General features: G+C 48.1%; 7 protein-coding genes; 5 read left to right on the top strand and 2 right to left on the bottom strand.

Moving 5' to 3' along the window:
• GSTUM_00004087001 (uncharacterized protein) overlaps positions 1 to 3,442 on the top strand; it is a 3,710-nt gene extending 268 nt beyond the window's left edge. Inside the window, exons 1-3 of the mRNA XM_002835232.2 lie at positions 1 to 238; positions 414 to 1,078; positions 1,396 to 3,442. The exon at positions 1 to 238 is cut by the window's left edge and continues 268 nt beyond it. Of these exons, the coding sequence (XP_002835278.1) occupies positions 224 to 238; positions 414 to 1,078; positions 1,396 to 2,278 (1,563 nt within the window). The 5' untranslated portion in view covers positions 1 to 223 and the 3' untranslated portion in view covers positions 2,279 to 3,442.
• A 1,596-nt stretch (positions 3,443 to 5,038) lies between these two features.
• GSTUM_00004086001 (uncharacterized protein) lies at positions 5,039 to 5,696 on the top strand (the record flags this gene model as incomplete). XM_002835231.2 has 1 exon in its annotated part: positions 5,039 to 5,696. The coding sequence occupies one exon, from the start codon at positions 5,039 to 5,041 to the stop codon at positions 5,288 to 5,290; it is 252 nt and encodes an 83-aa protein (XP_002835277.1). The 3' UTR covers positions 5,291 to 5,696.
• Positions 5,697 to 6,803: 1,107 nt separating this feature from the next.
• GSTUM_00004085001 (uncharacterized protein) lies at positions 6,804 to 9,950 on the top strand. XM_002835230.2 has 4 exons: positions 6,804 to 7,076; positions 7,167 to 7,509; positions 7,574 to 7,614; positions 7,672 to 9,950. Exons 2-4 carry the CDS (start codon positions 7,426 to 7,428, stop codon positions 9,341 to 9,343), a joined length of 1,797 nt encoding a protein of 598 aa, XP_002835276.1. The 5' UTR covers positions 6,804 to 7,076; positions 7,167 to 7,425; the 3' UTR covers positions 9,344 to 9,950.
• Positions 9,951 to 10,573: 623 nt separating this feature from the next.
• Positions 10,574 to 12,649, top strand: GSTUM_00004084001 (uncharacterized protein). XM_002835229.2 has 5 exons: positions 10,574 to 10,953; positions 11,043 to 11,490; positions 11,548 to 11,799; positions 11,856 to 12,251; positions 12,301 to 12,649. The coding sequence occupies exons 1-5, from the start codon at positions 10,877 to 10,879 to the stop codon at positions 12,598 to 12,600; spliced, it is 1,473 nt and encodes a 490-aa protein (XP_002835275.1). The 5' UTR covers positions 10,574 to 10,876; the 3' UTR covers positions 12,601 to 12,649.
• A 4,141-nt stretch (positions 12,650 to 16,790) lies between these two features.
• GSTUM_00004082001 (uncharacterized protein) lies at positions 16,791 to 18,287 on the bottom strand. XM_052355735.1 has 2 exons: positions 18,110 to 18,287; positions 16,791 to 18,025 (listed from the first exon to the last, which is right to left on the bottom strand). Exon 2 carries the CDS (start codon positions 17,640 to 17,642, stop codon positions 17,313 to 17,315), a length of 330 nt encoding a protein of 109 aa, XP_052211680.1. The 5' UTR covers positions 17,643 to 18,025; positions 18,110 to 18,287; the 3' UTR covers positions 16,791 to 17,312.
• Positions 18,288 to 19,180: 893 nt separating this feature from the next.
• Positions 19,181 to 20,163, top strand: GSTUM_00004081001 (uncharacterized protein; the record flags this gene model as incomplete). XM_002835227.2 has 1 exon in its annotated part: positions 19,181 to 20,163. One exon carries the CDS (start codon positions 19,181 to 19,183, stop codon positions 19,529 to 19,531), a length of 351 nt encoding a protein of 116 aa, XP_002835273.1. The 3' UTR covers positions 19,532 to 20,163.
• A 3,920-nt stretch (positions 20,164 to 24,083) lies between these two features.
• The window catches only part of GSTUM_00004079001 (uncharacterized protein), a gene marked incomplete at its 5' end in the record, with an annotated part of 2,172 nt that continues 838 nt past the window's right edge, over positions 24,084 to 25,417 (bottom strand). The window contains one exon of the mRNA XM_002835226.2: positions 24,084 to 25,417. This exon is cut by the window's right edge and continues 838 nt beyond it. Within this exon, the coding sequence (XP_002835272.1) occupies positions 25,314 to 25,417 (104 nt within the window). The 3' untranslated portion in view covers positions 24,084 to 25,313.

Below are 25,417 nucleotides of genomic sequence, written 5' to 3'. Positions count from 1 at the left end.
AAAGAGTGCACTATTGAGAGGGAAAGAGCGATCAGTAAAAGCAGCAAGCATCATTCAACTCCGGTTGCGGGATTTGGATAATATTGTACGCTACGCACACAGACGGACAGAGGGAGGAAACACAAAAAATAACCGGGGGAAAGAAGGGGAGGAAGAGGAAAAAAAGTATCAAATCAGGAGCTATCTACTCACTTACCAAACAATACCATAGAAGAAGAGGATAATGGCAGCTACAAAGGTACGGACTGAGCAAAAGCTTATCCTTTCATCTCTATTTTATTTCATCGTTCAGTGTTCTCCCAAGATTAGTAGGATTGCGGGGAAAGAAAACGAACGACTGGAGAAGGGAGAAAAAAAAGACCGGTAAAAAGGTTTTTAGAGAGGATAATGAAGGGTTCTAACTAACAAATTAGGACTCGCTCTCTCGCTACCATCCACCATCGACACCGAATCGACCTCCGGCATTACACATCAAGGACGTTCCCGTAAAGACTCCTCCTCCATCGTCATCATCCTCGCATCATCGGTCGTCGTTAGGGTCATCGGGTTCTAGCCATAGGATCACCAGGAGGAAGAGCATGTCCTCAACGTCCGGAGCGAATATCGCGGCGGTCGTACAAGCTGCTGTGAGAGATGGGGGTGAGGCACCATTTGCTCTTTCGGTTCCGGCTAGTGGAATAGGAATGGGCTTGGGGAGGAGCCCGGGTAGTACGAAGATTTTGAATGGCAGCGCCTGCGGAGGTGGGATGGAAGGGTATCCGAGTCCGCCGAGTAGTCTACCTACTACCGGTCCGCTGGGTGGGGGTGTTGGGGGTATCGGGGGAGCTGTTTCGGGGATTGCGTTTACGAGAAAAGTTGGTAGCCTTGTTAGCGGTGGTGACAGTGCAATTGCGGAGGGCCATGCCTCTGACGTTGGTCGACCAGCGCGGAGCAGGAGGGCAAGCGAGGGAGCTCATGTTCATCTGGGGGAATCCGGTGATGGTGTTGGGGGAAGGGTTAGGGCAAGGAGTGGGAGTGAACTCAAGTGTGACAAGTGTGGGAAGGGGTATAAGCACAGTTCTTGTTTGACCAAACATTTGTTTGTCCCCCCCCCGCGTCCTTCCTATTTGGTTTCGCAAGAACAAGAACTACAATTCACTGCTCCTACCCCACACTTTGTGTGAACATTGGACATCTCTTCCCGAACTTATCTCTCAATTTCCCCACTCTCTGCCCTATCTCGCTTCCCCCTGGCCCTAGCCTAAACAGGCAGAACATATATATCCAATTCAAGTGTGTCTAGCTGCCGAGCTAGACCGCATCATCCTTTCGTACCCTTCGTATCCTTCAGGGGCAGCTGGGAGCCGTGTTTTTGGTTTTTGGCTTCTAGGTATTGATATCATGGCCGTAATATAGATGGGAGCACACACCCGAATGGTCCTACACGTCCAAGCTTCTCATTTCTAAGCACCAGCAAGTACAACTCCTCGAAGCAGCCTCAATATTAGTTTCAATGAACCCAACAACAACCCCTCCGGCTTCATCGTCGGGTGCATCAAATAACGAGGGTAATTCCTCAACAAATGACAGTTCATCTAGCTCAGACGATACTACGCCTCCACCATCAGTGTTTTCGGGATCAGATGTAACAAGCCCATTACCTACGCCCCGAGGGATCCGTAACGGAGCTGGCAAACCAGGAAAGAGATATTCATCAGGGTCACATTCACGGTCTTATCAAGCTCCAAGCGGGAGCGGAGCCTTGGCAGGAAGCGCACCCAATTCAACAGCATTCCCTAACCACTTTCCTCATCACCGGCCTTCAAGACCACGTGCCGGGAGCTCTGCTGGCAATATTAGAGGATCACACATGACTTCCCCGGCTACCAGGCCGACAAGTATAACTCCGGAAGATGAAGCGCTTGCTGCGGCCATCGAGCTACTGAGCTGTTCGTTCAACACTCCAGTTATGGGACCCACTGTGCCATTAGGGAGTGTCCCGAGAGGAATTGCTGGGCTGAGCTCTCCACCCGTTTCCGGAAGGCCAGGTTTCTTGGGACCTCCGTTAAACGATGTCGTGGAGATGAAAAGGGAAGAAGGAGAAGAGGGAGATGATGTACGGATGGAAGATCTAGAAGAGCGAAGGAATGTGATGATGGAAGAGGATGATGATGAGGACGAGGAAGAGGATGATGATGATGATGAGGAGGAAGAGGAAGAGGAGGAGGAGGAGGTATGGAAAAGGCGAGGGAGAAGTGAAGAGGACGAGGACGGTGTCTTCGGTCAAATGGAAGAATAGACGGGGAAATTTTCTGGGTGGTTGGTGGGGGAGGGGCACACGCGGCGGGGTTGGAGGGCCTCTTATCACGTCACCGAATAGGATACGACTATCAAACAAAAAATCCACCAAGAAAAGAGATATGTTACTTGGAAGATAAAAAAGAAAAAAAGATGAAAAGAAACACGTCGCAAATGTACACGCCTACATCAGATTCGCTTTTTATACATACGTTTATTTATTTTCCTACCGTGGTGTTTTGGGAGCATTCGGAGAAACTGGAAAGGGAATCTTGAGGGAAGCATGAAAGAAGCGAGGGACGTGATTCTGCGGGGGAACTGCAGGACGGAAGAACAGGGTTGAGAGGGCGGAATGGGGGGGAGGAAGAAAGAAAGGATATTAACCAACCTCTCTTGATGTGATATCATGAACAAAAAAAAAGCCATTCCCGAAGTGCTTTTTGTATTTTGTTGTTTTGGTTTGTGGAGTCGCCAATAGCTGCTTTCCCTTCTGTGTTCGAGGAATGGGTGGTGGTAGTTCTTGTGTTTTCTTTTTTGGGGGGTAGTTGATGCATGCGTTGGCAATGGAGGGTTGGCCAACTTTTGCTTCTCTTTTTTTAATATCATACCAGTATTCTCGTCTGGTGTTCTCTCCAACCCCCGCCTCCCCTGTCTATCGTTTTGTCTTTCAAATTCTCCATACCATCCCATAACGTTTTTCGTTTACCGGTAGTCCGAGCGTGTTTATTGCTATTTTTTTTTTCCCCTCTCCATACTTTTTTTTAACGTCCGGTGTTAAATTTTTTTTTTTTTTTTTTTTTGCCGCGCATCTCGCAGCGCTCGGATTGGATCGCTAAGGTCAGGTGATTTTAGCTTGTCTGTGGCCGAGATACTAGTTATGTACTCGGGTATGCAGGGAAGAGAAAGGATTCAAAGGAAGAAATCTGGGGGGCTGTCTTGGGTGTGTTTTTGTTCGGGAAAAGGTATCTTTTCCGTATTATTTTTATTGGCGAGCTTTTTTTTCTTCTTACCCCTTTCGCTTCCTATCATGCCCTTCTACTCTTATAATCTTGACGTTTTATTCCCGGAAAGAGAAAAGAAAAAAAAGCACAGAAATTACTTAACCTGTTGAATTCCCTGGGGGATAAAGACAATTGCACAGAATTGGATCTGTTTTTTCTAACAACCTACCGTGACTGCGGTACAAGTACAGTGCTCGAGTGCCTCCTGTGTCTCTCATGAAAGTGCTGTTCTGCCTTGCATGTGAGCGTTATTTTATTTTCTTGTGTTCAGGTCTTCAATGCTTTTGCATGTGTGAATGTTTTTGTGCATACCCGCATGTGTTATAGGTACCGGTACCTAGATCCTACCACAGATATTCGCATCCACAAAAATACCGTGAATAAATAAGTGCCGATGGCGATCAGCATCCTCTGGGCTTGTGAGCTGTTGGAGAGAAATATAATGAGTTAGGGATTATTCTAGCACTCCTCATCGGTGGCTTACAGTAGACCGGCAGAACTCTGGGGAAGATGAGATGGAGTGTTGACAACCCAATGGCATTGGTGGCGCATGGTACCCGCGGGTGCGGTGACTTTTAGGGTAGGGAGGAGTTCTAAAGGTTTGAGGATGGGTGTCCGAGTGGGCGTTGATGAGATCGGCAGGGGAGATATTCAGATCGTGATGGCGGGAGGGACTTTCGCTTTATCGAAGTATTGGACAACAACTTTCCTGTCGAAACACTCCCCCCCCTTCTTTTCCCCCTATACCTGTCGCATGAGGGTTTCCGACTCGAAGAGGTTGTTTGAGGCACTGTTATGGACAGATTGGATTTAGGATCGGCGGTCATGGGGAGATGGAATGTGGTGTGGTGTGGTGGTAGTGGCGGTAATGAGAGTGAGTAGTGGGAGGAGGGAGGGGGGGGCGAGACGCCGGCACGAACAACGTGTCCGGCGATCTACTATGATATAATACTTTGCCGGAGATGGCGGGGGTATGTCAAGCAAGCGCTGCACTATGTTGGAGGCGACCGCTATCACTCGCACTGTCTCACCACTGTACTGGCGGTCGTACACGCCAGGAATCTATTCGACCAGAGTCACTATATATTTTCATATATATTGCATTTGGGGAAATGGATAGACACCCCAAGTTTTCCTGAGATGAGGAGCTACTCGAGTGGTATAAATTGCATGAATCTTGGCTTGCCCTGTTTTTTTCCCCCTTCAACAAGGTTAGGCTGTGTAAATAAGTATCACGCACTTTGCTAGTATATTATACAAGGATTCGATCATTTTTTCACCCTCTCTCCTTTCTCACCTTCTTGATGGCATTCCGTCGTTTCACGAGGATCGTGGGAACCTCTGTATGGAGGATCTAAGATCCCTATCGGGCTGGTGATATAGTGTCAAGACTTTCGGACGGAACTGACCTCAGGAAGCGAGGCATGATTCAACATCCATAGGCCCTGGCTTTCTGCGGGAGATAAATGACACTGGCGGGCTGAGCTTACTCGAGTAGAAGGGCATTAGTAACTTTTGGCACGAGCGACATGGTGCCGCGCTGTACTCGAGTACTGAGTATATCAAGAGCCACCGGGTTGGTAGGGCAATGCCTGCGTCGTACAGGGTGTTAATGGTAGGTGAGGCGAGCTTGTTCTCATTGGCTCCTGGGTCACTCGGCCACAGAAAGGAGAATACTGGTATCAGGAGGCCTCTGTGGTTGGAACTATCTGCGTTCGCTTCACCTGCCCTCAGCCCTCTGTACGTACATACATACATGTATGCGGAATTCATCACTGGCACCTTTTCCTACCTCTCGCAGCTTTCCAGATGTTAGTGACATATTTCCCCTTCCTTTCCGCATACCGGGATACGGTCTGCCCTACAGTGGCAATGGCAACTCTATCCTGTGGCTATTACAAGCATTGGATGGGGGTGAGTGTTGGCGTTGGGGGGTTGTGGCGGGGGGAGGGGATGGAAACGAGTTTGCTAGACTCAATATAATTTTTCAAAAAAAAAAAATTGGGGTTTAAATTAGTTTTCTGCTCCGCTGCGTCTATCTGTACAGCTGGCCATCCATCCATCCATCGCCTGGCGAATGGCAACGAAACGAAGGGATACCCACATGAACCCACCTGCGAAGAAGCTGCAGCCTTCGATTTGCTAGGAGGCAACACGCACGCCTAGGCGGCCTGTCAGAGGGAGATACTCGAGTAGAAGGATTCTTTTGAGGAAAAAATTGATAGAAAAAAGAACAGAGAGAGGGGTTTAGGCGGGGGTGAGGAAGGTGCTGCGACAACGCAGAACCGCTTTCCCATCCACCATCCTTTTTTTTTTTCCCCCCCTTCCTCCTCCATCATTTTTTTTTTCCTGCTCTCCCCAGATATCCTCTTCCCCACAGGCCACCGATAGAGCAAGCTCCCACCCACACAGTTGGAGAAATTTATGCTGAGCACGCACATAGATAGAACGGACCAGACACGAAATTTTGTGCTCACACATATGGCGCACGCTTGGGAAGCTAGAGTGCAGGATGGACAGACGCTCACCACGCCTGAACACGTATGCAAGCAGGAAGCAGATGAGACTCACTGGCCGCCGACTCACCGCCACCCCCTTCTGTCTCCACTCCCTCTCCCCGTCTCACTCCCTCCGTTCATTCCCCTTCCTTCGTTCGTTCGTTCGCTCGCTCGCTCCTTCGCATCATACCCTACCCTATCCTACCGGTATCCGTATCTTATACTTTCAATATCTCTCTCTTACCCTATACCAACGCTCGTCCGCTATCCCTCACTCTCTATTTGTAGAAGAATGCTTGTCGCAATGCTCGAATTAGAACGCATTGATTGTGTGCATTTTCGCCCCGATGTGGCCGCTCATCATCAGTGAGGGGAAAAATACACGCCGCTTGGGTTGGGATTGGGCCGCTCGCTGGCTGGCCCTTGGTCAATTGGGCGGGGGTGGGTGGGCAAGAGAGTGGAGGGGGCATGTCCCATGTACAGTACAACGACAACATGGCAGATAGGCTCTCTTTCACTCCGGGCTTCGCTGGCCAGCGTGGCCGGCGATCTGGTCTGCACTGCTCTCCGGACTGCTGCTGCTGCTGCTTCTGCTTGTTGCTACTGCTTGCTTGCTTGCTTGGTGCTTGCTTGCTTGCCTCGTTCGGTCGTCCATAACTCTCTGTGTCTCAACTCTTTTCTGCTTCTGCTACTTTATTCCGCTCTCGCCTACCTCGCCGTGACACCGCTGCCTCCTTTCTCTCTCTCGCCCTCTCTCGCCCTCCCTCCTTCCCACCACCACCACCACCACCACCACCATCCACCCACCCCGATCCTCACCTCACTACTATCTCACCGTGTCGGTTTACCGTAAACCCCCCTTCCCGTTACCCCCAGCCCGTACCCCCCGTGAACCCCTCACATCTCCCATCACCATCCCTCCCTCACATTTGTCTCCCCTCTTCCGCTTTCATCATCACACACCCACCCAATTCCTCCTTTGTTGATCATTCCTCCGCTCGCATTCTCACTAAGCTGTGGTTCAGTCAGCTCAATCATCCACGTTCGCGGCCATACGAAGCCAGGTCGTGCCCAGTACCCGCTGCCCCACACACGTCGAGCTTCTTTTCTTTTCTTTTTCCCTTTTGATAGTCCCCCAAGCAAGCAAAGCGAGCCTAGGGTGGGGTTAACAAACGCCATAGAAAGTTTTGTTTTTCTTTCCCTTTTAAAACAGGTCACTTTAAACGTGCGGTACAAACGTGTTCCACAAATTTATTAGCGCTCTCCTCTTGCCTCCATCCATAGATAGTCATATTCTTCGGTATATAATAGACCTCTTCTTGTTTTATCCATCAAGCTCTTCCAAACCTCGCGATTCAATTTCTAATTCGCTTCATGGCTGGAAGGTTAGGCACAGTAGCGTCCCTCCCGAGCGGACATTGACACAACAGGGCTATCCTCCCACATCGAGTGCTCCCTCTCCCTCTATCTGCGCGTACAGTGTTTCCATAAACGAAGCCGCCATTCCAGGAACTACGCCCTAGCTTGAGTTCCTCTCTACAACGCTTGAAGGAGTTACCAGCAAGTCGGACGGGCTTGCGCCGCTCACTGCATCGGCGGAATCGGGTTAACTGTTTTATGTGCAAGGAATTGAGGTGGAAGCTATCAAAATGGCAGCATCTATAGTTCACATTCCGTTGTCTCCTATGACTCTGGAGATCAACTCTGTTTCATCAGAATACGTCACTTGGGTGGTAAGTTTTACTGCGAGCTCTACTGTTGACTGCATCTAATCTTTTTTTTTTTTTTACCGTTTAGTATCGATGGCGAAACGTTGATTTGTCGGCAGATTTCGAAACGTATGCTACTGCTAAACTCGTAGTGTAGAAAGAATTTTGGGCTGACAATGGCTGCAGATATTCTCAAAATTTCGGCCATCCAGATGGTTGGGTTTGGCGAATGCTCTTCCAACAAAACGTCGACTCGGCCGGAAATCGGGTATATGGTATCTTCCTTTACGTTGTTATGACCGACAATGAGCTCCAGGAGCGAACCTGGACCCGAGACATCCGTTACTTGCAGTTTGTGATCCTCAATTCTGAGGGTCGACAGTTGAAGGATAAGAGCACGGTCGCTGTTTACCGTGAGAACCAATTGTCGTGGGGTTTCCCTGGACTGCTTGACAATAGCATCTTGCTTCGGGACCCCGTCGTCAACACAAGACGCACCGTCGATATCGTATGTCGACTGAGATACCACCCCGACGGCGAGAAGATGCGAAGGCCGCTGAGCCCAACTATGACCGGTAACTTATTAGGGGGTACTATGATTAGTGCCAATCATGCGGCAGCTCGAGCTGCTTCTGCTCCGGCGAGCTACTGGGACCAGAAGACGAGTGGCGTGGCAGTTGTTGATCCCGTAGGGAAGAATCTTCGATCACTAATCAATAGCCGAAAATACTCTGATTTGGAACTCATTGTCGGCCCGGACAGGCACATTGTTCATGGACACAAAGCAATTCTTGCAGCCAGAAGTGAATGGTTTGAGGCAGCACTAAGACCAGGGTTTAGGGAAGCAAGAGAAGGCAGAATTATTTTACCAGACGAGGATCCCAAGATTTTTGAAGCCCTCTTGGAGTTCCTGTACACCGGAGAGTACCCACTGGCATCGAACATGAACACAAATGGTTACATCCCAGGGTCCCCAAGCGTTGTCGTCGCAGCGAAAAAGTCCACGCCAGATGGCATGCACCTCTCGCCACGGTCCCCCCCTAACATTCCACCACGTGGCATGGATGATGCCGTATCAACTATTGCCGGCAGTTTTGCCGAATCGCAACAACCACCAGAGGAGCCAACTTATGACTACCTCAACACCTATGAGAATACAGTTGAGATGATGGATGAAGAGGAGGAACTGGATGAACAAAAGTATGCGTTGTTCCTAATGGCAGACAAATTCGGGATCTCCCAACTCAAGAGCCTGATTCGGATCCATCTTATGAATGAATTACTTGACCTGGCGAGCCCCAACCCACCTAGTCAGAGACTATTGAGATTGATCAGGTTCGCCTTTGAGGACTTGCCAGAGAGCACATCTACCAGAAAGAGGGATAGTGGAGTGGGCTCCTCGCTTAGTGGGTCGGGGATGATGCCAAGAGAAGGAAGCCCTAGCGCGGGATACACACATGGATACGTTTATGGTGGCGGTTCAGGAAGCGGATACCCACTCAACGACCCTATGGTGGCAAGCTCTGTCATGGAAAATCGAGAAGGCGCGGCTTCTGCTTTTGGTCAAGCAGCCGAAGGAAGCGATGTTGGGTTGGCTATGACAACTGAGCGAAGAAGTACAAGCAGGATTAGCAACTCTAGCAGTATGACTGGTACTGGAAATGGAAATGGGGGGTACAGGGGTGGCGTTTATGGAAAAGACAACGAAACCGCTTTACTACGGGAGAGCATCACAACTTACGTGGCTAAGATGTTCCATGCGGTTAGACAGTTAGAAGGGTTCGATGAGCTATTGAGGGAAGGGGGTGAGATGGGGGGCTTTGCCCGGAAGGTGATGGATAGCATGTTTAGGCCTTGAAGTAATTCATGAAGGATGGGCATACGTGAGCGGCGTTTTTCGGTTCGGTCAATTGCTTTCATGGGTGTTCAATGCTCTGCGAAGCAATCATTTTTTCACTCCCACTATTTTTTCTTTTCTTTCGGAGGCTACATTCCCCCTTTGCATCTAGCACTCGGAAAACACATTTTGATGTAGAACTTTTATTGCTTCATTTCATTTTTTATTTTGTCTAAATCTGGTGGCTTACCTCTTGCATTTGCGAACCACGAGAATGGGAGGAAAAAAAAACCATGAGATACAGATAATTACTTCTCTCTTCTCGTCCTCTTTCGCTGTTTCACACCATTTCATTGGCATTTTCTCTTAGAAATAACAAGGGTGGCGGGTAGGGCCTAGTTTTCCCTTTCGTCCTCAACCCCCAACAATCCGGACACTTAACTTTATACCCATTTTATTCTTTTTATGATCTCAATTTTTGGGATTCATTCTATTTGTCTTCTGGAGTCGTGGGTTTGGGAAGTTTCTAGTCTTTTCTTTTTTCAATGTCTCTTTTTCCTGCCCTCTGGTCACTTTACCTTCGGTTTAGCTTCATGTTGGCTTAACTGGGTTGCCATCATGCTCTTATGCGCCCACGATTATGACAGTAATGATATGGAATTAATGGCCTTTCGAAATTGAGAGTTCTGTGACATTGTGTGGTTCCTGAGGGCCGTGGTCATAATCGGTCACTCGTGGTAGTGTTTTGGCGGCTCGTTTTACTGGGGTTGTATTACACGATCACACAACACAATTCGGTATCAGTAGGAGTGGATATTTTGCTCTAATACCGGAATCAACGTATGGCCCTTTACCCAACCGGCTACTACTGTGTGATTGTGATGGGCAAGGTACTTGATCCCATTATGGCCTGCTTTGTATAAAATTATTATGTTATTGCTACTTGCTAGCTATTAATTCCTGTCAAGGTGGATTGTGGAGCCCTAACCCTGAGGCTCAAGGCGATCGGTAGATCCGGGTGGAGTAAAATCAGGAACTGAAAAGAGATGGAAGGGGAACTAATTCATTATCACAATTATTGTAGCGATCAACCCTATTATTTTAGGGACTAGAAACATCAATTATTTATTAACTTGTTAGTGTTCCGTTTCCTTCATTCTCTTTTCTCTGGCAAAGGCTGGGTTTAGCTTGCTGCATCGTTCGGGGGTTGACTCAACAGTATGATAAGTTTTTTCTTTTCCGTCCCCTTATCGTAGGCTGGCAGCGCGTCACAGCATCGCGATGCCCCTCCATTACCCCTCATCACCCCCCACCATCACCAAAACGCTCACCACACTACTCCTCCGGCAACCCCTCTTGTTCCCGCTACCACGCACACTGCTTTTACTACCCAGACTAGATCTCCGAGCGAAGATGAGTTACTCGGCAGGAAGCGAATTAGCTATGCCACTGAAGGGAAAGGGAAAGGGAAAGGGAAAGGAGAAGGCCGGGAAGGAGAAAAGAGGGTTCGAGTTGAAAGTTCCTAAAGGAACTAAGGACTGGGAGGGTAAGGATATGGTTATTCGTGATAAGATATTTTCTACCATCACGGATGTGTTTAAGCGTCATGGGGCGGTTACTATTGATACTCCGTACGTATTTGCTCTGTTTCTCTCCTTTGTCAGGGAGCGAGCAAATAAACATATAAGGCAAGCAAACATAGCTTACTGGGGGATGTTAGTGTTTTCGAACTCCGCGAAGTCCTCACGGGTAAATACGGCGAAGACTCTAAGCTAATCTACGACCTTGCGGATCAGGGGGGGGAAATCTGCTCCCTGCGTTACGACCTGACTGTCCCGTTCGCTCGCTGGCTCGCCATGAACCCTACTATCCAGAGCATTAAACGCTACCACATCGCCAAGGTATACCGCCGTGATCAGCCCGCTATGACAAAAGGCCGGATGAGGGAGTTCTACCAGTGTGATTTCGATATCGCCGGCACCTACGATCCTATGCTCCCTGATGCTGAGATCCTGAGGATAACTACGGAGATCTTGGACAATCTCGACTTGGGGAATTATACTATCAAAATTAATCATCGGAAGATCCTCGATGGGTTGTTTCAGGTCTGCGGTGTTCCGATAGACAAGATTCGGAGCATCTCTAGCGCGGTGGATAAACTGGATAAGGTATGTCGAGTGATTTGGTGTGCTTGAATGGGTTATTAACCTATATTCATTGGGCAGGCTACCTGGGAAGACGTGCGCAGAGAGATGACGGAAGAGAAGGAATTAGATCCCGAAGTCGCCGACAGGATCGGGGGATACGTTCAGAAGAAGGGTGGGAGAGAGCTGCTGGACGAACTATTAGAAGACGAAAACCTAACCAGCAACGAGGCTTTCGCCAGTGGTCTCAAAGACATGGGCCTTCTGTTCGACTACCTTGAGGTTCTTCATGTCATGCCAAAACTCTCCTTCGACCTTTCCCTCGCTCGCGGAGTAACCCCTCCCTTTCCCTAATCACTGATTCACTCAAAATCTAACTTGAAAACCAGCTAGACTACTACACCGGCATAATCTACGAAGTAGTGACAGAAGCCTCCGCCCCACCAGCCGGCAAATCTGCCAAATTGCGGCGGGCGCCTAAATCGGACGATCCAGACGCCGACCGTTCGAGTGACGACTCCATTGGCATCGGCTCGATCGCTGCAGGCGGTAGATACGACGAACTCGTCGGAATGTTTGCCAACAGCGCCAAGGGCCGTGTTCCCTGCGTCGGTATCTCCTTCGGTGTTGACCGCATCTTCAGCATTACAAAGGCACGCATGACGGGCGAAGTCCGCGGTAATGAAGTAGAGGTATACGTTATGGCGTTTGGCGGCAAAGGGTTCACAGGATTACTCAAAGAGCGCATGGAAGTTTGCAGAATTCTTTGGGATGCTGGTGTTAAGGTTCCCTTCACCTCCTCCTTCTAACCAAACCAGATACTAACGGACACAGGCTGAATTCATGTACAAGAATAAACCCAAACTCCCACACCAATTCGCTGGCGCGGAGAAGAATGGGGTCCCATTCGCTGTCGTGCTTGGCGAGGATGAGTTGAAGGAAGGCAAAGTCAAGATCAAAGAGATGGGACTACCAGAAGGTCATCCTGAGAAGAATGGTGTGGACATTAACATGGATGGCCTAGTCGCTCAGATCCGTAAGAGGCTTGCGAAGAAGGAGGGAGGGGCCGGGGCCGTGGGCATTGAGGGGAATTTGCGGTCGGTTGCCTTGGAGGAGAAGACTCCTGAGGTGTAGATTATCAGTGGGTGTGCGCTCTTCCCGGAAATGACATATCCAACTCAAATCTCCTCTCTTTCTTTTCTTTTCTTCCTTTCTCTCCTCTTCTACAAGGATTGAACACGATATGCTTGCCATTAGTATGTTTCGGCTGCAGCAGTGATCAACAACCCAGTAAAACCCTCGAGTGACCTCTTGTGAATACCGGGAAGAAAAAAGTGTTTGACCCCTACTGTTATCATATGAAACACGAGTATTGTATTACAGCAGACTCAGTAATCGCCAGACCCAGACACTCTGCTGTGCAACCCCCAGGTTCGCAGATCTACAGGGATTCCTGCCACCACCTCCTGGAGTAATACATCACCAACTCCAACCAACCCCTACCAGACTCCTGCACAAGGGGGAGAACTTTCGCGATTCCCCAGGCGCAAAATAACGCTGGACCGAGAACGGGAAGAAGTAAAATAAAAAAGAGAGAAGGCAAAAGGAGTGTAAAGAGTTCAGCAACCGGGATTCCCACATGGTCACCCACTGTAGTACTAACCGGTCGATACGATGCTTGTTTACCGCAGAGCGGACGGGATGCGAAATTTTCATCGTTCTATGGCCGAACACACTTACATGTACTTTGGCAGGGTTGGTATGGGGGGGTTTCTTGGCGCCTTCCTGGTGATAAGGGACCGGAATGATAATACGCTGACTTCATGATATCGTACATCCAGTAGCTTGGCGGGCCGTATGGTAGCCGTGTGCGCGTGCGTAATTGCTCGGGTGGGGTGTTCGTGCGACTGGATTGCGTCTACGAGATGGCCCGGTGAATTCTGGTATCGGAGGAGGTGCGAAGTAATAAGTTACAATTAGTTGTGTGAATGATAACTTGGGGTGATTTCCCGGGTTCATCGTTAGTTTTTTCCGGATGTGCGGGTGGAGGTGTGTGGTGGATACGGTCCGCTTGATCATATACCGGTATTGTACTTTCGAGATATAAGTAACTATGATACCCGCGTCTTTCATATCATGATTTGATTCTCCTAATCTGGTATTCAACCTACCCGAATCTTCTAGTCAGCTTGAGTGTTGGGGGGGGGGGGTTATCCGATAGATGTTCCGCTAGATATCATAATAATTTAACAGCAGCAATCAGTGGACGTTTGGTCTTCAAGGGCAGAACTCTATTTTACCCCCCCCCACCCTCTCCTCCGTGCTGACCCGCACACTATGGTGAGGAATAGGATATGATACTCTCGTCATTCACCGACTCGAGCCCCCGGGCGATGATAAGAGAAAAATGTGAATCCGTAATTCCCTCACCCGCTGCGGGGGATGGTCCTGCTGAACACCGCGCCGGCTCATCAAGCTCTATCATTAGTAATTTTAGTGTTGATTTCTCGACATATATATACCTGGAGGTGCTACTACTACACCCCTACGCTGCAAGAATCTAGTAGTATAATAGTATTCAAGAGTGATCCATCATGCATGTCGCACAAGACTCGCGACTTGGCAAAAAACAAAGTTCTGCCATAGCTTGAAGCCTATGTTTTCCACCGGCTGGCTGAGCAAAGGGATTGAGAGGCTGGTTTTTTGCGCGATGCGGTTCGTATCATGACATGAGCCTTGGGCGACGGCAGGCCCGATACTTGTAGTTTGTGAGCTGGTTGGCAGGCGTGAATTGGGGAGAATTGTTTGCCGTTATAATACTACGGTATGGTATCGTTATGGCCTGCGCGTGGAAAACTAGGTCTTTTAAACATTAAAGTTCCCCCCCTTTCGGCCTAGCTTACTGTACAATTAATCTGTAAGTACCGTTTGGCGCTGCACGTCTATAAACCGGGGTTTATCTCAACTATGAACCACCCACCACGCCTTGAGAGAGTTTATAGATCGCCTTCTTGCGGAACGGCCCGTAATTCTCTTTGTTTATCATATCATACTATCACTTTCTGGGCCATGCCCGTTGCAAGACCCTTGCGCTATGCAAACAATAAGATATGATTTTAGAATAAAAAATACCCCGTTTTTGTGGAAAACACTGGCTTTTGGCATGTCTGGAGCTTCCTTTCCTTTCCTTTCCAGCTATGATACTCGAGTAGATGAGTTGACTCTCCCTTCCTTGTAGGGCATACTGGGTAGAAGTGAAGAGGAAAGCTGGAAGGTTTGATTTGCGAAAAAGAAGTGTGGCTGATTTACAAATTTAAATGATGTGAGAGCATTCTATAATGGTGGCTCCCCTTTTCAGGTTGTTATTACGGAGGCATAGCACAGCGCCTAAGTTTTGTATGTTATGCTGGCAGTGGTGGGTTGTGTGAGCCACTAGTGTAACATACAAAACTTATGAGCCGTATCATACAGTACCTCCGTACAGTGCGAGCTCATTTATCATTTATGGCATCTTTTGCCGCGATAAAGTTAATCAAAAAATTTGCAAAAGCAAAAAACAGCTTTGCTCTAATACCTAGTCCCTTAGTAGTAAAATAAAAGGTGTTGTTAGGGAAGAAGATGGTACCATATCTCAATGCTGTTAGTTTTACAAGAAATACAGCATGATACAAATCAATTAGGTAAAAATCTAGAGAAATGGAAATACTGGGAGGAATTGGGGGGAAATATTACCGATATAAGTTATCTAGAATAAATCTCTTGTTTTAGAGCAGAATGTGTTTTTAAACCTGTCGGTCCTAAGGTGTTACAGTTTGCGTCTCTATTCTCAGCGTAGGACTGGAATGGGCGTGCCAACAAGTGTTGAGAAACCCATCTCATGTGGTTTACATATGTAGAGGCTGTCCCCGCGCAGTCGAGTGCAGTATGTAGTAGCCGGTCCGAGAAAGTTTTGTGGGGGGTTTTATCGTATAAATTTCTAAAATAATATAGCTTGACGGTTTTCTTTGGCAAATGCCCGAAGGCGGCAGGTTAGATAACTGGGTTCTCACCGAAATCCTGCTCCTCCTTACCTCCTTCTCGGTCAGGAGGCGAATTTTCATCTCAGGCATGCGGTAAGTGCTCGAATGCAAGAGCCATCTGCTTTGTGGTTGAAATTCCCCTTCAGAGATAGAGAGGTAGAGAAATTACCGCAATCTCAGCTCTCGTCTGCAAGAAAAAAGGAAAATACAGTACACAGTACCTTACTTCGAGAGGTGATTACAATGTCCTAGCACGTTGCTCTGAGTACTCAAAGTACCCAATCCCCCACGTCATGAGTTATGGTTCGGTATCAAACTCTATTAAATTTTGATAGGAGAGCATATGATATTTCGCCAATGATGGTCTACTACTGAATTTTGGGTAGAGTCCCTCACAAGTGTGTTAGGTTGCGGGCTTCCCGATCGTTTGGGGGCATGAGATTCCATGTTTTATTGTTTCCTCCCTAGGTTCCCACCCTTGCACATGGAGCTCTGTTCAATATTCGAGATGAGTAAACTAGTGAGCAGAAGGCGAGATGAGTTAGACAGTGCCATACCGTATTCCTAGTTAGGACATCAAATCCAATTTGCCCTTTTTCTAGTATACATCCAACTTTACCTCCATCCCCAAGACCGTGGGTTTTGTTTTTTTCCCATAATATTATCATCGTATGTGTATCTCTTAATCAAGTTGCCATTAGGCTCGAGCCAGGCCCTGACATCTTGGAAGAAGCGCGTACATGGGTGTGTATACGTCGCTAAGGATTACAAATTAAACCCCCACCTCTGTTTGTACCGCACCCTAGACAGCTTTCCACTCCACATTTGATGCCAAATTCAGGTTAAGACGGAGACTGATTTATCAGTGGCAAATTAAAAATCATAGATGTGCTCAACATTGAAAACACGTTAGCAACTTGTGAAGTAGTAGGAAAGGAAGATAGAAGTCGTTGACATGCTGGGTACATTAAGGAGTATTCGGTTTTTCCACTTCTACCATTCCTGCGTCGTAAGTGTTCCGTATCCTCCAGCCTTTCCCCTGCGAGCTGCTATATAAGCGCCTGCTTCCTAACTACGTCAGACACTTTTACCTCAATTTCTCCCATGCTACTCCAGACGGGTTATAGATTGGCGAAAAACCCAAATCTCCGCCCCATACTCCTCTAATCCTTATTCTACTCATTGCGCACAATTCGCGGGATAGAGTTGAAATCTTTGTTTTACACACTATATGGTTACTCCTAGCGACGGCCGAGTGATAATTTGGCTCGTAAAGGAGTCAGAATAGGGGTGAAATGAGTGACTATTGGTGATGCAAAATCTATTATCACTGAATTAAAGGTCTGTGCGCTCGGAGCTATCAGGGGAGAGAACCGACAAAATTCGAAAGAATTACAATATCCCCCCCCCCCTTCCTCAAATATTTCTACAAGTACTAGTACAGGTACAGTATTACAGCTGTTAGCTAACTAAATTGGGTGGAAAGGAACCTCCGAAGAGAGAGAAAGGTGCGATCCAAATATTTCTTATTTGTGAGGTCACAAAATTGCTAATATGCTTGCACCACCTCTTTTTCTTTTTCTTTTCCTCCCACAGTTAAGCGCTGTCGCCAATGCGGGGTAAAAATAATGTGAGATTCGAGGAAGGAAGGAGGCAAGGGATTCTCTCCATCCTTCATACCTACTAGACTACCGGGCACCAGGAGAATGGATGATCTCTCCTTAAGCTGGTTTTTCACAAGTTTTGACAATATTTCCCCGGGTTCCTAAACACTGGGAGCCTAACCTACCGGTACTCCTAGTACCGCGAGCCGAGTGCCCCCGGAGTTCACCTTGGGCGTTCCGAGATCTGCGCCCTCAACACTATACGCCCCTCGCAATTGCTGCAGTATCTCCACTCTCCTCCTATCTGCGGGGGTCGGGGCTTCGAGACCCCTTTTGCCCACTTCCGGGCTCCGGGCAACGCAGGAGATGCCCAAAGCCCCAGGTGAGGGAGCGACGACTTATGTGGGATTCCGAATGACCCCCAATGACCTCGTTGGGCTGGAGAATTAAGGCACCAATTTGAACGGGCATATTTGAAGGTCACTGTACTACTTTCCCCAACTCCCGGTTTCGGTTTGATCCTAACCCTACTTAAGACTATTTCTCCCCTCATTGATTCCGACTGAATGGTGAAAGACCAGGTATCATAGATCTTTGAATGGGTATACGTGCACCCACAAAACGCAAAAAAATCTGTTCAATCAGTTGCATGCGCAATCAAGAAGCGAATCCGAGGGTCACAGATCATCACCCGGAGCTCCCGGTCATTCCTGGAATCAGTAGTCAGTTACTGCAATTGCGGACGTCATAAGATGCTTGTGCACTGTATCGGATTTTCTTTTTTCTTTTTTTCCCTGCCGCGGATGCTGGAACAATGGAGCCTGGTACTATCCCGCCCCATAACTAAAGGCCACGTAGAAGACCAGGCAGTCTGGCACCCGAAACAGTGCCAACATCCCAGTGACCGAGCGCATACGATACTCCTCGTTTCCAAGTCTATAGCCTCGATGACATGCTCGAAATCGAAGTCACTAAGTGTCACTCGCCTCATTGCAAATCGGAGAGTGGGGAGAAACTCACGGAAGTGATACCTCTGATGTGATGGCCACAGCCTAGGAACACCTGGCAATCCCTAGGACCTCAACCGCCGCAATGGTGCATCGCTTCGAATAGGTACTGCAGCCATGCTTTGCTGCTGCTGCGTTCGCTATGGCAGTGGATCCAGCTTCCACTCCTCCACGTAGGTAACTGTCGGGCCTGCATCGGGGGTGGTATGTAGGTAGCTAGGAAATAAGGCGAATTTCAGTCTTTTGTACAGGAAAGAAAAAGAAAGAGAAGTCATGGCGGATCTGGAGCGCTGTTTACTAAACAAGGGTCTAGAGCAGGCTGAGAAGACTTGCACTATTTCTCCAACACGAATGGGTAAGCTTCAACCGAACACCCATTTTTTGTTTCTAACCCTTACCATCATATTGCAGCGACCCATACCGGTATCTTATCTCCGAGCACATAGGTGAGATTAAGTCTGCGGATGGGCCGAAGCAAGCCGCAACTAAATTTTTGCAAATGAGACCGTGGGGTGGCAAACTAGAATATACAAATGTTTTTTTCAAAACTGTAGTCCCGGACTGGGCCGGCGTACCCGCGGACTCAATCTCACCCCAGGCACTACCATTCAGAAAGAGGCCAAGCTGACACCTCCCCGCGGGCCAATAGGCAGTGTGAAGAGCATCTCGGAATACGGCACACTCCGCTGAAGGGAGCACAAACCAACATGTTTTATGGGGGTCAGCAGAGGCACTCGAGTACAGACATGCCCGCGCATGCCCTAACTGACATCGGCGATCCTATAAAGTGCAACGTCAAGTCTGGGGTGTGGCTATGGGCACTTTATTCTGTACCGCGTGGTTTGTTTCTGTACTATGCTTATGATATGGTATGATATGATACGATGCCTCGCAGGAAGTCTGTTAGCACGGACGTTTTCTCCAAGCAGAATACATATATTCCTAGGTCACCCCCGTGAGAATCTGCGTCCTGGCTGCAGATAGGCGTACATGAGGATTATCAGTCGAGCGCATTAGCGAAGAACTCTGGGGTTTGACCAGCACACGAAGATATCTACCACGATGCACATGGGCCCCGGCAGCAATGTGGGGGAGCTCCTTTACGTCATGGGTCATGTTACAGGTTTATCAGAGCAGCAACAGAAATTGGGCTTTACGAGAAAGAAAAAAAACAGGATCCATGTGTGTGCACATTCCTGGCGGATGCCGTTCATTTCTGTATAGTATCTGCTGGGGAATAGGGACCCCGGGAGGCTTTCCAGAAATGTCACGTCCGGCTCAATCCCTCGTATCCCCCGGAGCCCAAAACTCCGGACTACAGGGGCAGCCTCTGACTCCAGCTCACGGAATGTCACTCGATTGGCTGGCTCCCACGAGATGGCAAGGGGGGTGGCGGGGTTCAAAGGCTGATTGCTCGACGAATCATGAGTCATGACAAGCCATGATTCATCGAGCCCACCCTCCATTGGCCGCCATGATAAACCTTGTTTAAACAAGCTGGGGTGCTAGCAGTCTGTTTGGACTCTTGAAGAAAACCGTGCCGGGGGGTGATATTTAGGGGGGGCGTTTTAGGAATTTGGCAGGATCAAGCGGAAAGAGAGGTGCTAATCTATAGTGGTTGGGGGAAAGAATACCAACTTGCGGTGGTACCCAATCACGCCCTTCCAGCCAGAAGTGCTTCGGGAAAAATCTGGGACAATGAGGTTGGGTCTGGTGTTTAGTGGAACGACTAGGCTTAACAAAGAAACGATATGAAACCCTTTGGCGGAAAGTTATTTGCGGGGGACCCGAGCTGCCCATGATAGCCATCGCTGGGGATTTAATCTGCCACTTGGAGGCTCTGGAAGTCTCGATGAGGTAAGCAGTGAGTGATAGGTAATGATGCCGATCGCCCCTTTCGCCAGCAGTTTGTGCTTGGCAACAGGTTGGCCAGATCCAGCTGAACATGCAATCTCTCTCGCATGCTATCTTGTTCGCTACGAATGAAGTTCGCAGCTCTCGACCCGTTTGCATTTTGTAGAACTCCACGAAAGGTTTATGCTTAATCAATGCGTAATTTTAAACCAATGTCTTGAAATACGGAGGGGGCCCGCGCAGGATACTGCTCCTCGCGGTGGTCCATGTGCTGCACAGTACGAAGGGAAATTTGAGATAGAGCGGAAAAAACAAAACGAAACCGGGTATCATGGCCTGCTCCGTGAAGTTGCGCTCCCCGGGGTCTCACTTTTTACCTCGAACGCTGGGCAGAAAGGTGAAATATTAGGAACTTTGCCTTCTACCCGTCTGAGCCCTTATCATAGTTAGAACCACGCGCCACCGATCCGTGGCTGTTGTCAAACGCCCACCCAACCTGGTCGCTCCAAGGCGCTGGTTCTGGCACGTTGTGAATCAGTCGGGGGCGCCACCACGACGACCGCCATCGTCACCCCCATGCCACAGTCCGGGCCGAGGGAATGTTGAAATCATTTCTCGCAGACAAGACAAATAAATTTAATGATGAAGCGATCAGAATGGACCTCCCTAACACTGCAATGCTCAAGGACTTGGACGATTACGGTAACAGATTCCCCGCTCGCTTGTTCCGTCAAGGAGAAAACTCATCAACAGCCGCAACTGGCAACCAGACTGCATCTACACTTGCATGTCATCACCAGCAGGCTGAAAATTCGAAACGTCCTCATTGTAATCATGGACTCCTTCTTACACTTAGTAATCTGCACGGTTCAGCTATAACACTTGTATGAATGATGGGTACTGCATCATACTCAGCCGCCGTGAAAATCTCGGTACGCAGGCAGAAATCGATGTCCATCCATCAATCAATCAATCAATCAATCAATCAATCAATCAATCAATCAATCAATCAATCAATCAATCAATCAATCAATAACTTAGTCTAACTCCGAGGACCCTGCGACGGCAACAAAACAAAAAAAAAAAAACTAATAATAGCGCCCAAGCTCATTGTAAACCAACCGGCGCATTACGAACCCGACCCACCGACCGGATGGATAAGGGATAAGCAAAAGCACAGCGTTGTTCTGCGGTTGCTAGTTGGGTTAGGGTTGTTCTATAAACGACACGACTGAACTATATCCATCATACCTCGCAGAGAGTTTCACGATAAAAGGACAAAGCGTCGACTCACCCGTGTGCCTTTCAAACATGGATGGGAGAGGGTTGAAGTACCCGTTTATTTCGCCTTACAATGCGCGTGTGTGCGGTGCGTGTGTTTGCATGTATGTATGATGTGTATGTATGATACGAGTAACTATACCCCACTGCACAGTACAGTACAGTACAGTACAGTACTCGTACATGCGGTCGAGGGACGAGGTTTTGAATCGAGGTTTTTATTTTATTCCATTTTCATTCGTGATCCCTTTTATCCTACTTTTCTCCGCCGGTGATATGTCTGCTTCTCAAGAATTTGCGCTAGGGGCAGGTTTTGAAGGCTTTTCCAAAACAATCATATAAAAGTACGGTACTTTATAGTGTAGTTTAGTATCATAGTACCGGTAGTCAGTCCACTTGTATTACACTATAGCAGCTATGACCGCTAATATGAACCCCGGCGGTCACACATGGTGCGACAGAGAAAACGTGTGGTCCTGCGACAACAGCACCGCACCGAACTGACAACTAACTTGGTCTACTAATTACTCCCACGCCCGATTCCAAGTCGAACAAGCTAAACTAAATCGCAAAGCGCCCAACCTCAAACCCGGCCGCGCTGGTTAGAGCAATATACCGGTGCACAGTACTCGTACACTATAGTTGGTATTATAGGCACGATAATGCGACATCAAAAAAAAAGAAAAAGAAAAAAAAAAAAAAAAAGAGTAGACGGCAGAGTAAAGAAAGATTCCACCGGATACCACTTACCCACCCAAATCAAACTACACCCCGAGCACCCGCCACCTATACTGAACAAGTACCGTACATACAGTACTGTATAATACCATGGACAAAAACCCGAAAGTAATCCCGGAAGCAGTAACCCCCCCATCCCATCTCATCATCCCTCTCAAACCCGCTCAAAAAAAAAAATATGGCTGCGATGATACATACATAACCAACTCATAGTTATAGTACTGTACTCGTACTGTACCGGTTTTCGATAATCCGAATACATAAAAGATGGTGATAATCTGCAAAAGCCTCCTTTCTTTCTCTCTCTCTCTCTTCCTTTATCGAATAGATAGCTTTTTTTCCTCTTCCTCTTTAACAACCATATCACACCTACTTAGACCACCTACCTATCATACCCCTCTCTGCGCGATAGGAAGGCGGGTGAAGCAGAGCACAGGTACAGAACAGAAACTGTTAAAAATACTGTACATCGAGGGAAAAAGAAAAAAAAAACCCCCCCCGGGCCAAAGTAAACAGTGGACGAAACGGGAATTTCAAGAAAGAGAATAAATAGAAAACGGAAATGTGTCTATCGGATAGAGCTCCATCCTGCGGAGGGGCAAGTATGCGATATACTCCCCTTCCCTTCCCTTCCCTCCCCACCCCACCAATACAACGCTGATAGGGCAAAATAGTGGGAACGGAGGGGGGGGGAGGAAACAAAATAAAAAATATAGGGACTGACGGAAAATATTGACAGTCGCGACCCTGCAGAGCCCGCACACACCCCACAGCGCATGGACCGGGCAAGTACTCTTCACGAACGAGGCCAACTCCTCCTCCTCCTCCCCACCGGGCAATGGGGAAGACGACGGCAGAAGCGGCAGCAATAACGCACAAACCACCTCCACCACATGTGTAAAGTGCCAATGGAAGACTCCAATCTTGAGCTATAGCACTCCTCTTCTTCCTCCTCCTTCTCCCTCTACTTCAATTTCAACTTCCACAATCAATGCAGTCTGTAGGTTGAGAATCCAGTAAGTCCTCCCTCTACCATCACCGATCCCTTTTGTTGATTTCAATAACCAAAAAAAAAAAAAAAAAAAAAAAGTGAATTCGCGCACGACCCGCTCGGAGTGCATAACACAATCCTGCACGACGTGCTCTTGCCAAGAGGAGGAGGGGAGGAGGAGGAGGTAGTCAGGTTGGAGGAGGAGCTCGTACTTGGTGTGGGGGGCAAAGGCATCATTGGGCGGGGGGTTAGCATCGTTATTGTTGGGGAGGGAGAAGGGGAAGGAGAAGGAGAAGGAGAAGGAGAAGGAGAAGGAGAAGCGGGTGATGAGAAGGGGAGGGGGGAGGGGGAAGTTGTTGGGTGGGGAGTTATTGGGTGGAATTAAGGTTGGGGGTACTATTGTTGGGGGGGGGGGGTGCCTGTGTGTGATATTGGAGAAAGATGGATAGGATTGTGAGAGTGGAAAGATGGAATGCATTAGGTTTAAGGCATGAAATGATGTGCCTGATGGAATTGAAAGGGGGAAAAAAGAAACAGAAAAAGAAAGTGAGAGGGGTTTTGTAACAAGTTATTTTCTGGGTATCTATCATCGGTTGTATTAACTGTCCGTTTTATGGTAGTATGGAATGGGCAGCTGAGCAGGTAGGCGGGTTAACCCTAAGTTATGCCTGACTACCTACGATGTATACCTACTCATACCTACGATGCGATACCTATTGGTATATCGGTACTGTACACACTTACATGTCATTATAATACATATGTGCCCACAGATGAATAAATTTGTTCCTACGGGACCCTACCCCCCCCCCCCAAGAAAAGAAAAGAAAGAAAAATTCCCCTCCGAAGATCAAAAACAGAGCGAACGAATTTCACAAAACCATAGGATAACCCCCTTCCACCGCCGGCGATTCGGTTTAATCTAACATCAATAAAACTCGTAGATCCACCCTACCCCTCTAAGGCTCTCTCCCATTCCCATCCGATTCCCCCCACCACTCAACGAATCCCGGTGGCTGAACTGACTTCCCACCCCGGAGACCCGTCCATCCATTCATCCAACCACTGGCACAACCTCCCATCCCTAACCTCCCATCCCCCCATCCCCCAATTCCGAGAAAGCGGGAGAAAAACCTCCAATTAACCCCTACAAAAAACCCATGTTGACGAATAACACACTACCATATAATAAAAACAAAAAACCTGCGAGTCATATTCCATGAATCCATGACCCTAGATCCTAGCATCCCTCCCTCCTCCCTCTGTTCAGAAATCCTCCAGAGGACAAATGAGACGTACCGGTACTTCTGATACTGGACAGTAAAACCCTCCCTTCCCCTCCCTTCCCTCATCCGCCCCTATTGCTGCTGCTGATGCCGGCATCAGCATTGACTCCAATCAGTCAGGTAAGCAGGCGGGCGGGCGAGCCAATACCAGTACTAGGAGAGAAGGAAGAGCCCCCTCTTTCTCTTTGGGGGAAAAAGGGAAAAAATAAAATCACGAGGTTGGGGGTTGAACCCCCCTCCTCCAGTTCGCCCGCTATCCCCGCCTCTCCAGGCTGAAGTGAGTGAGTTAGTGAGCTCACTCACGCATAAAGGTTCAGATGAGATCACGAGAGGGTAGAGAAAGTGGGGAAGCAAAAAAACACCCCCTCCCATCCCCCCCCCTCCCTTCACGCGCGGTATCTGTCATGTCTTCCCATCTGTCTGTATGTAAGGCCCCCCCAGCGGGCACTCCACTATCCTATACGTACGATAACCAGTAAGTAGTCATGCGGACAACCTCCTCCTCTTTTGGAGGAGGAGAAAGAGCAGATGCAACACCAAGATTCCCCCAATGTCAGCGTACAATTCATACAAAAACTACACTAGCTAAATACATAAAGACCACCCTGATCGACACAGAAAAGAAATACCAGTTACTCAACTGTGCAGAAAAGAGGGGGAAAAAGAAAGGAAAGGAAAAACAACGCTTTGCTCGCTCGCTAAATAGGGTAAAAAGTTGAAATACAGGAGGATGTTGATAACAAAAAATCGAAAGAAACCACGCTATGCGGAAAAACCACCCACCCAAGTATCATACCGTTAATACCCATAATCCCGTACCTTCGGTTCGCGCAGAGAAAATAAAAAAGTGAAAAGGGTAAGGAAAACAAGAAAGCCCTATTTTTCCAGTTTAATAATAAAAAGATAAAAAAGATATAAAACAGGAAAGAGGGGAATGTTAGGAAAAAGTGTTAGGGTGAAATCGAAACTCCAGGAGAAAAAAGAGAGCGGAGAAGAAAAAGAAAAAATTCAGCCTCTCTCTTTTTTTTCCCTTTTCATATAATATATGTAAAATGGGGGGGGTTCTGTTATGATGGGAATATTTTTGGTATTTTCCGGCATTGCTGCGACCGTCTTATGGGGATGAAAACGCAAAAAAAAACAAAAAGCCCGCCCAATAAACAAGGTAAAA

This window comes from Tuber melanosporum (assembly GCF_000151645.1).
Source record: "Tuber melanosporum whole genome shotgun sequence assembly, scaffold_1, strain Mel28".
NCBI lineage: Eukaryota > Fungi > Ascomycota > Pezizomycetes > Pezizales > Tuberaceae > Tuber > Tuber melanosporum.
The sequence above is the reverse complement of the archived record's forward strand: the minus strand, read 5'-3'. Positions and strand labels throughout refer to the sequence as shown.